The sequence below is a fragment of the Camelus ferus genome, chromosome 12 (assembly GCF_009834535.1).
Source record: "Camelus ferus isolate YT-003-E chromosome 12, BCGSAC_Cfer_1.0, whole genome shotgun sequence".
Classification (NCBI taxonomy): Eukaryota; Metazoa; Chordata; class Mammalia; order Artiodactyla; family Camelidae; genus Camelus; species Camelus ferus.
The window spans coordinates 19,330,549-19,342,074 of NC_045707.1; the positions used below are offsets into that span (position 1 = coordinate 19,330,549).

General features: G+C 34.2%; 2 protein-coding genes across 2 annotated transcripts; both read left to right on the forward strand.

The window, feature by feature from the left end:
• The first annotated feature begins 2,176 nt into the window (after positions 1-2,176).
• On the forward strand, positions 2,177-3,187 carry LOC102503488 (olfactory receptor 6C3-like). The gene has a single exon (XM_006195497.2). It carries the CDS (start codon positions 2,177-2,179, stop codon positions 3,113-3,115), a length of 939 nt encoding a protein of 312 aa, XP_006195559.1. The 3' UTR covers positions 3,116-3,187.
• A 6,591-nt stretch (positions 3,188-9,778) lies between these two features.
• LOC102524424 (olfactory receptor 6C1) lies at positions 9,779-10,739 on the forward strand. Its single transcript, XM_032493055.1, is given in 4 exon segments — positions 9,779-10,079; positions 10,081-10,125; positions 10,127-10,210; positions 10,212-10,739. Coding segments are annotated over 4 exon segments (891 nt in total). The 5' UTR covers positions 9,779-9,845.
• The last annotated feature ends 787 nt before the right edge of the window (positions 10,740-11,526 follow it).

An 11,526-nucleotide genomic window follows, 5' to 3' on the forward strand; every position in this document is an offset into this window, starting at 1 on the left:
TGCACCTTCCTCTCTTCACTCTGGTCTCAGATTTATACAGTGACCAGAGAAAGAAAAATTAGCTTTGGGTAACATTCAATCTTCATCTTGTCCAGCCAGCTTTGAAATGTTTACCTTCCAGTCATTAAGCAGTATTTCCTGAAACTTTTCTTAAAGAACTCTCAGGATTACAAGAGTAGTTTCCTAAAGTTAAGGTCAGAACAATGTTTATGTTCATATGGCAAGATAAAAGAAATAAAGAGAAATTCTTTAACTTGTAGCAGATGTTATTTTTAAAAAATGCATGAAATCAAGCCTGTTTTTCTCCACGTGAGAGGCTTTTATGCGGTAGACAGAGGCAAGGATGAGCTAATGACAAAAAAGTCTCCTGCAGTGTAATATGAACGCATTATATCTCATTTTTTAAGTAAATTAAGAGAAATCTGGGATTTTCTGACTGGAATCGTTAGATGTATCAGAAAGTAAGTATACTTCCTATTTTTCAATGTGTACTTTTATCTTTTTTTCCACTCAAAAGTTTATTTTGTTGAAATAAATTTCAGGGACCATCAAATTATCACTTTAACAAATTCATTGTTACTAATTTTGCATTTTAATCATTTAGTCATTGTTCAAACAAAGCAACAGTTTCTGCCTTTTGGTCTGCTAATTTTGCTAACAAATTATAACAAAAACATATTTATTCCTAAAGGAACAGAATGCCGACTTCCAGAAAAAAATTAAATAAAAGGAGAGAGGGAGGAAAAGGGCACAATACAACCTTTGATACTTATCACCTGCTGGCTGGTCTAGGTCATACTATAGAGAGAAAATAATACAGTATTATTAAGAGCTTACACACATTTAAAATTCTGGTTGCTAAGAATGAAGAGAGATCAAGACAGATGAAAAGCCATATGGATTACATTTTAACAATTTTGGTTTCTATACAGTAAATCTTACAGAGAATTTTAGTTATTCTGATTATTTAGTCTCCCAGGAAGAAGGCAATGGGATATTTCGGCACTAAAAAACTCCCTTGAGGTCCATCTTGGTGTCAGACAAATTTAGTAGTAAAAAGACAGAGTGAATATAGTTTAAAAAAAGGTTTGATTGTTAATTTAAATAAGCATCATAAAAATTACATAAATGTATCATGGATCAGCATGTTACAGAAATATATTATTGATATGGCTCTGTGTGAGCATTAATATCTCTGGTTTCTGCTATCTTCCCATAATTTAAGTAACTTTACTCTTGTTTACAAGCAAGGCATTTCTTTCTGTCAGTTGTATTTAAAAGAATATATATTAAGAAAAAATATAAATGAGGAATCTAAAAAAAGACAAATGAACTTATTTACAAAACAGAAACAGACTCAGACATAGAAAACAAACTTATGGTTACCAGAAAGGGAGAAGGGGTGGGAAGGGATAAATTGGGAGTTCGAGATTTACAGGTACTAACTACTATATATAAAGAACAAGTTTATACTGTATAGCACAGGGAACTATATTCGGTATCTTACAGTAACCTATAATGAAAAAGAATATGAAAACAAACATATGTGTGTATATGTATGACTGAACAACTATGCTGTACACCAGAAATTGACACAACACTGTAAACTGACTATACTTCAATAAAAATGAAATAAAATAATCTTCAAAAAAAGAAAAAAATAATCATAGTTATCATTAAGCTCAGGGATTGTGATTAGGGTCAGTCTCCACCAAAGTCTTGTAAGACAATAAAGTTTGTAAAAGGCATTAGAATTAAAATTCAAAATTAGATATTTCAATCCTATAACCACAACACCCTGGAAACTGGAAAAAAATCAATATCTAAACTATGGACATAACTAATACATATTGCTATAGAAACATATAATTAAGAGATGTTTGCTCATATAGAAAGTTTAGTTACATACAAAGATTCTACATAAAGTCACCAATGAGGGAAATTTTAACATAGACCTGTGACTGCATATTCCTTTTTAATAAACAGTGTATAAAATATTCTGCTTTAACAGGAGTGGATACTGCCAAAAAAATCTTACACAGAAAAAGTTCTAGTGCTTCATTTCACTGGAGTAAATAATACCAATAGTTAAATCTTCAATTCCTTTACTATTCATGTATTCTCTCTTTTTGTTTTGTTTTTCATGAATAGATTTGACCTGAAGAAAAAAATCAGTATGAGAAACCACACAGTGATTACAGAGTTTGTACTCTTGGGCATATCAGACAACCCAGAGCTTCAGGTTGTAATTTTTATCTTTTTATTTCTGGCTTATGTATTAAGTGTGGCTGGAAACCTCACCATCATCATCCTTACTTTATCAGACTGTCATCTAAAGACTCCTATGTATTACTTCCTTCGGAACTTCTCCTTCTTAGAAATTACATTCACCAGTGTTTCGATCCCCAGGTTTTTGGGGGCAATCATTACTAAAGTCAAGACCATTTCCTTTAACAATTGTTTAGCTCAGTTATTTTTCTTCATCTCCATGGGTGTGTCTGAATTTTTTCTCCTAACTGCCATGTCTTATGATCGTTATGTTGCCATCTGCAAACCTCTCCATTACACCACCATCATGAACAAGAAAATCTGTACCCTGCTCATCTTCAGTTCGTGGCTAGGAGGATTTCTTACCATCTTCCCACTACTCATGCTTATTCTCCAGTTAGATTTCTGTGCTTCCAATGTAATTGATCACTTCTCTTGTGACTATTTCCCCATTTTACAACTCTCATGCTCAGATACGTGGTTTTTAGAGACGACCGGCTTTTACTTTGCTTTTGTGACTCTGCTCTTCACTTTGTCCTTAGTGATTCTGTCCTATGTGTGCATAATTAGCACCATTCTGAGAATCCCGTCTGCCAGTCAGAGGAAAAAGGCTTTCTCCACGTGTTCCTCTCACATGATTGTCATTTCCATCTCTTATGGAAGTTGTATATTCATGTATGTCAAGCCTTCAGCAAAAGAAAGAGCTTCACTGACCAAAGGAGTAGCTATTCTTAACACTTCAATTGCCCCCATGTTAAACCCTTTTATTTACACTCTGAGGAACCAGCAAGTAAAACAAGCTTTCAAAAACTTGGTTTATAAAGTAATGTTTTCTAGAAATGAATAAAATTATGTATTAACATGAATGAATGTCATCATGAAGATCTGATAAAGGAAGAATGAAATTTTATCTCCTACAATATCCGCCTCCATCCATCTCCCAGATACCTACTATGCTGACCTCATTTACCTACGTTTTTCTGTTTAACTTGAAAGCGACTATGCTGTGTCTCCCTTTCAAACTACCTGTAGCTTCCATGTAATCGTTGATTTGCACTTCTGAATAGAAAGCCAGTAGCTACAGAACATAAACTGTTTCGCCTATTATTCTGAATAATAAACATATTTTATTATGTAATGTCTAAATGAGGAAACACTGCTATAATCACCTTACTCTTAAATTTTCCCTTTTGTTACTAATATAAGTTTCTTTCTTAAAATTATATGAAATAAATTATGTGAAATAAATTAAATATCAGCAACAACCACATTTTTTGCACACTATCTGCTGCATCTGTCCAATTCTTCCCCCTCATCTGATATTCTTGGCTATTTACTTTCCTAATTACAAATAATCTGAAGTTCCTAATATCACATGACTCAGTTGTGCTGAAGGCCTGTGTTATGTCTTATTTTATATACTTTCCTTTTTATCTGTATTATTTTTTAAAAATATGTAAAAGAGGGATATTTAGGCAGCCACCATTACTCCTGTGCCACCTGTAAGTTGGATAGGAATTCCATGAAAATAATATCTGTTCTGGAGGAGCACTTATTCTGTGCCATATGCTGAACCAGGAATGTTCTGTACCATATCTGTGTGAAATCAGACATGATTATCTCTTTGTTACAAATGTGCAAATTGATGCTCAGAAAGATTGGGTAACTTGCCTGAAGTCTTGAGCTCTATAGACAACATGATAGACTGATTAAAAAAGCAAAACAAAAGAAAACAAAACAAGAACTTGTGCTTGCTCAATTTTCTACCTATTCGAAACTCTGTAAAAGGATCTGCAAATTTTGCACAGCTTTCGCCAAGACCTACACAATTTTATTGGCTTTGTTTCACTCACATCATCTCATTGGGGCATGATTATATTATTACAGTCTAGTCTCAGAAGGTACTAACTCCTAATAGCACACTTGGCATATCAATGACAACATTAATTGATAAAAACGAGAAACTCTTTAAGTGCCATTGTTGCTGAGCAACAGAAGGAGTAGGAAAGACATGTAAAACATCAGTGGTATTACAGTACCAAAAATTTCTATTAGAAGGCAGATTAAAAACAATGGAGTTAGTGAATGTACTTGGTACAATGTGGTAGATTACCAGTTTAAAAAAATCGGCTTGGAGGTTGGGGTAGAGATCTGCATCAGGAATTCAGACAATCAGGTGTTAATCCCTGTCTGAAAAACAATGCCAAGGGAACCTGACTTCACACAGTGTTGTTGTTTGCTTGTTGTTTTTTTCTCTGTCTCACTGGACACTTTCCCCCAAGCTTCCTTTTCCGACTTCAATACTAATGTGTATTATGTTTTATATTCCTTAGTGTTTTGTGAACATTTCTGTTCTGGCAATTTTGATATCCTGAATTAGTCCCCTTGAGCCAGCAGGAGAGAGAACAGATAAAACATTAAGCAACTTACGCTACTTTGAAATCTATGTAGAAACCATACCAGAGAGTTTTTAAACACCTTCTGGTTTTTTTTTTTTTTTTCTCTTTTATATATTTGGTCCTTTCTTACTCTCTATAGTCAAAGAAACACTCTGGATAAAATGAGAGATAAAAGACAAAAACATTGACAATCAAAGGCAAATTTGTCCAAAGAGAGGAAATGTTTACAGAAATGCTGATTTTCTTGGGTTACAACAATGGCAGTTGCTAAGATTTTTTTATATTCCACCCATTCTGAATGTGAATAAGGCTGTATGAAAATCAGAGGTAAGTTGGACATACAGATAGTAGTGGAAGTCTCCCAAAACTTTATCAGTGATTCATTGCTTATCAGCTCAACTTTTAATCAAATTAAATAGGATATATTGGAATTATATTCTGTACCTGGATATATTAAACAGTGTAAAAAGAGGTAGTTAATTTTGTTTTATTATGTCAATTTATTCATTCCCTATTAACTAAAGGCAGGTAATTACTGTCTCTGTGTGTTTCTAATCTAATATAGGCTTTGTAGTAATTTGTTTAGAAGAACAGACTTTAATTTCAGGTAGACTATTTGCCAACTATAAGAATATATTTAAAGTATAACTTCAGTGACCCTAGTTGTTTATTTGGGAATAAAGATAAAAGTTTCATAGGTGTGTTATAAGGATTAAATGAGATAAAATACAAAAGTTCTTAGTACTTCACTTGAATAAATAGTGGTTTTGCTAAATCACAATTACTATGAATATCCTTCCCAGAGCTAGGAATTAATTCCAACTAAAAGAAGAATAAAGTAAATAAAATAGGTCTTCTTAACACATATTAAGTGCCACAGGATTTTTAGAGTACTTTCATTTAGATTATTGCAATTATTTCTTTTAAAAAAAAAACCTTGAAATTTCAACTCCATTTTAAACAGAGATAACTGAAGCTTAAAGAAAGTAAATAACTTATCCAAAGTCACCAGTCTATGTGGCCCATTTGTATGTTTAATCCATGTGTTCTAACTGTAAAGACCGTACACTGTGTGTGATAATTTATCCTAGAATGTCATAAGTAATAAATTAATAGTATTTTGATACCATAGTATTTTTATTAGTTTATTTACTTTTCCTTCCTTGTCTAAATTATAGATAGCTAGCTTATGACTGAAAATGTGAGGTTAGGAGCTGATATTCACCATACACTCCAACAGATATGAGTGTTACTATTTCTGAAGTTACTATTAAAAGTGATTTGATAATCTCTCTTTCCCCTTGTTTTGTCTCTATGAACACTGGTATGTATGCTGTGAACTGAATCTGCCCATCATTACTGAAATAAAGAAATATAAATTATTCAGATTTCTCCAGGGGAATAGTTATCTAAAATAACTGTGAAAAAAAAAAAGTATCTAATAAAACAATCATTCCAACCACTCAGTGGATTCTTCAGACGAATCCTTGCCTTCAGGCCTTCAGGCCATGAGAAGTTCTTAAGTGTCACGCTGCAAAGCTTACAATGACTGACCAGCGCCCAAAGTAAATTTAAAGTAATTATGAAGCTGAATTAGATGTTACCCTCAACATTGAATTAAACTATTTTTCTTTTCATAATGTACTAAACTAAACCCTAAAACACTCTTTAAACACACAAAGTAGCAGAAACAATGATAAAATGAATAAAACACATTGTTTTGGTGGTACGATTTGTGAAATTTTTCTAGTGATCTGTAATGAGGTTTAACTGAAGAAGAGAGAACTGGTAGACATAGAAAAAGTTGAAACAACTGGACTCTCAAAGTCATTGCATTACTAAGAGATATTTCCACCCAGTGCAAAATAAAATATTATTAAAAACAAACAAACAAAAATAACAACAAAACACACAAGAAATACAATGGAACTAGTCTGAGGCTTTCATCTCAGTCTCTCAAAGGAACATCTTTTGGTCCTTGAAACATAATGTACCCTTTAATTCAGAGTCTCCTTCTCATCTTGGGCATCCGAGAAATCATGAATATCTAGTTTATTTAAAGGGTCACTAACTTGATGGCAGGGATTTAGGAAGGGCAGGAGATAGGAGTGTTTTCAGAATGACACCTTGAAGATGCTTCAGAGTCATCTCGTGTAACAAACATGAAGTATCGCTGTTAATTTTCATTCTGAATAGCTCAAAGAGCCTGTCTCAGGGATTCTTAGGGAGCAAGTAAGAACTGAGTTTGATGAAATGGGTGGAAGAAAGTATAAAGCACAATAAATACTCTAATCCATGTTCTTCCAGGGGGAAACATGGACCTACATTCAGAAATAAAAGCTGAGAAGATGAGTTAAATGCTTGGAGATATCCTTCACGCCCTGTGTGAATACATCCTTGTGATGGCTGAAGGCTCTAGGAAGCATATAGACCTCATTAAACATGGGGTTTATTTCTCTCAAAAGGCTGATGAATGAATGAATGCTGATAATTTTTATCAGGCTTATTTGATGTTGGTAAATAAATGCAATCCACTGAATTTTCATAAACATTTTCACATAAAAAGTATAGTATACACTCCTAACCCTATGATATTGGATCACGTCTTGCTAGAGTTCCTTTAAGCTTATTTTCTCTAGTCCTGGAACGCTGGCTATGTAAGTGTTCATTTTCAGTGATGCTCACATGAACTCTTCCAATATCTATTAATACCTTTGTTCATAGCTCTTCATACATTCTGTCACAAGTTTAATCAGTAGCAAAAAGTGTAAATCATATTATTATTCAAAAGAGTATTAAAATTAACAGGAAACTTAAGAGGAAAAACAAAATGTAAAAAAAGTAGAAATATGTTTTAAAATACAGTGTACTGATACATTGTTCACCATGTAATAGTAACAATATAATTTTTAAAACCTGGATATCCAATGCCAATAAGTTACTGCAGAAATTTCAGTCTAGAGAGTGAAACCAAATCTTGTCTATTTGATGAGAATGCGTTTTGTGATTTAAGATGTCATGAAAAAGTAGTGCTTTCCATGAAAAACAAACCCTTATAAAGGAAGAGTGAAGTTACTGAGAGGGAGTAAATTTAATTAAAAGGATGAATTGTAAAAAATTAAGGACATTAATTTTGAAATAACATTTTACAGTTTTCTTTTAAGTTATATATCAAATAATTTAGCTTCCTTTACATGTTTTTTGTTATAAATTTACTCAATACAGAGAATTTAAACCAAGCAGATAATACATCTTGAAAAAAGTAGGTAAAGTAGCAAAATACATCTTGTAAAACAAAGATAGAACTGATGTGATATACAGCCTAGAATTTGGCATAAAGTGGAGACATGCAACAAACTCAACATTCATCAATTAATTAGACAAGTGTTTATTTCAAACCTACTATTACTATACTATACTATAGAGAGGTGTTCACAGGAGATTTGTAGTCTGTGAGGTGGGTTTCAAAGGATGAATTGAGAATTAAGAGTTCTATAGTCCTCATTACAATGGGTATCAAACCTGGTGTTTAGGGAATAAGGAAGAAGCCGATTTGAAAATCATTGAAATCTGCTACCCATAATGCTAGTCACATGCATATACTTAATGCAAACCTCACCACCTTTCTGAGAAAGGTTACGATTACTAATGAGGAGCGGAGAAACGAAGTGGCCACTGGTAGCAACGCTGATGTGCTGCAAATATCTAATATGCCTCAAATGCGGCGCTCAAATCCCAGCTGAAGATGAGAGAAGTGACTTGTTTGTGGAAAGCGAGGGAGTGGTGATGAGGCAGTGAAGGCAGATACACCGTGGTGGGAGAGGTCACCACGTACACACAGTGGGAAGAACAAGGCTAAGAGTCACTTTCCCCGAATGCCTGACAGGTAGTGTACAATCATGTGATTCTACTTCATTTGTGTTTTTATTGTTATTGTTCTGATATGATTCTCTTGGTGCTAAATTTATTCATTACTACTTATCTTAGACATAGCTTTCTACATAGGACAACATCCAAATCCCAAATGTTTTCAGCTCAGTGGTCAGGAAGTGTTTTCTCCATTGAACAAAGCCTTATATGGGTATTGTTAAATGCTAAGCATTTTTCTAAGTACTTCACATATATTCACTCATTTAATGCTCACAATAACTTTATGAGATAGGTTTCCATGCAGTGGAATAAAGTATGTATTTATAGACGAAGCACTGAGGGACTGAATGAATTTCAGACCTACTAAGTCGCTTGGATTCATACCTAGATATCCTCACTCTTCCTTATAGAAATATCTATGGTAATATCACTAAAATTTTATTTTAAAAAAAGGAAAAATTAAAACTCACTATTTAAAAAACACACAAAGACACAAACTATTAACCTCAGCTTCCTTGAAGAGCACTTATCTAACTCTTTAATAATCATATTTAAGTATTATTTTAAATAATATTTTAAATAGAAGGGGAAATAGGTTGTATAGGAATGAAGTCCATAATGGTGACACAGTGTTAGGCTGAACTATTACAAAATGTTACCAGGGTTTCAGATGTAATGAAGCGCCAGCTTACAGTATTTTCTACCTTCCTCCCCTCTACTCTTAACATCTGCAGCTGTTTCAATGACTTTAGCTTTTCTGACTTCCAATAAGGTAATAGAAGGAGTTGGAAAAACTGAGTGTTAGCAAATTTGATAGATAGCTAAGGACAAAATGTTCCATTTATTAAAAAAACTATGGCATCGTTCCCACTTTTGAGAATTCTCAATATAATCAAACTTTCAAGTTACAGAGAATGGGAGACATACGTAGGGATTGGAATAGCACAAAGGTGGTTCTCAGGAAACCTCATGGGTTATGGGCACCTTTCTGAAAGTTCACAGGTAGTCTATGGAGTCAGAAAAGTCTAGGCACAAATCCCGTCTCTAAGACTTAAAATTCTGGGATATTTACCATTTTAAACCTGCCTTAGCCAAAGAGTTTTCACCTGTAAAAGAGAGGAAACTAAAAGATCATTGTGATTATCATTGTGATTTATTTGCTTCAAATGTCCCCTGAAAGTGAGATGACATACTATTCAGCCAGATGCTAGCTCCAAACTTGGCTATTTGGCAATCTACTCTTCAGGTTTGTTCCTTGTGCCTTCTCCTGTAGGTCTGGCCGAGGAGATACAAATAAGCAACTGAAGAATGAGGAACTACACAGTAATAAGAGAGTTCATCCTCCTGGGACTGTCTGATGACCCACAGCTTCAGGCTGTCATCTTCATCTTTCTGCTCATCACCTACATGCTCAGCATCACTGGGAACCTGACCATTATCACCCTGACCCTGCTGGACTCCCACCTCCAGACCCCCATGTATTTCTTCCTCAGAAACTTCTCCTTACTAGAGGTGTCATTCACAACTGTCACTATACCCAGGATTCCTGAGCACCATTGTTACAGGAGATAAAACCATTTCCTTTAATGATTGCTATTGCTCAGTTATTTTTTTTCATTCTCCTGGGAGCCACTGAATTTTACCTATTGGCCGTCATGTCCTATGACCGCTACTGTTGCCATCTGCAAACCTCTGCATTACACAACCATCATGAACCAGAGAGTCTGCATAATGCTTGTCTTCTCTTCTTGGCTCATTTCATTCTTAATCATATTCCCGGCACTCATGTTGCTCTTAAACCTTGATTACTGCAGGTCTAATATTATTGGCCATTTTACCTGTGATTATTTCCCCCTCCTACAACTTTCTTGTTCAGACACCAAATTCCTAGAAATAATGGGGTTTTCCTGTGCTGTGTTCACTCTAATGATAACCTTGGCACTGATATTCCTGTCCTACATATATATCATCAGCACAATTGTGCGGATTCCTTCTACCAGTCAGAGGACAAAGGCCTTTTCCACATGTTCATCCCATATGATTGTCATCTCCATCTCTTATGGCAGCTGCATCTTTATGTATATTAAACCCTCAGCAAATGAGAGAGTGTCTTTGAGCAAGGGTGTGGCTGTGCTCAACATCTCAGTAGCCCCGATGCTAAACCCCTTTATTTACAGCCTAAGGAATCAGCAAGTCAAGTGAGCCTTCACGGACATGGCAAAAAAGACTGTCTTTCAAAAGCAAATGAAATGATGTGGTGTAATGAATTAGAGACACATTGCAGGGAAATTTTAAAATTTCAATAGTGTATTCAAATCACAATGGCCTCCATGCCATTCTTGTTTATGCTCTCTTTCCTTCTAGCAGTTTACAAGCCCATTTGTTTAGTATCTTTCTCATTCAATTTGGATAACTTTGCTTAAGTCTTTCTGACTCTCATTCTTCTGAACACTTGTTAGTTGCAACTTCTTAAACCAAAAACTTTTAAGGTAAAATTGCATTCTGAGTTTTGTTTAGGAAAGAAATAGTCACCAGGAATGGAGGACACTGTATAAAGATGTCTGATATTTCACTTACTTAGTACAGAAAACATAATCTTGTGAGTTTCATTTATATTTGACAGAAGTTCCCTTTACCATCTTGCAGTTTCTCTGGAAACATTTTAAATGCCATATAATTTACTGAAAAATGTGAAGGTTTTTATTTAAAATCTAAAAAACATTACTTGCTGCTTGCTTTAATAGGGGATGTCCAAATAATTTATTCATTGATTTAAAAAGTATATATTTTTAACAATATGTTCTTCTGTACGGATAGTGCTAAATAGAGCTCCATATTCCCAATCCCATAATTACTCAGTAGATGCAGGCAGATACATACATAGTAGAAAATAGTGAAGAAATAGCCACTTTAGATATGAAGGATAAATTCACTTTCTGTAATTCCATGGACTAGTTTGAAACAGGGCATTTATCCAGATTATTTTATA

Bases quoted from the DNA above. Each gene is read 5' to 3' on its own strand.
- LOC102503488 (XM_006195497.2), top strand. From the start codon at position 2,177: ATGAGAAACCACACAGTGATTACAGAGTTTGTACTCTTGGGCATATCA.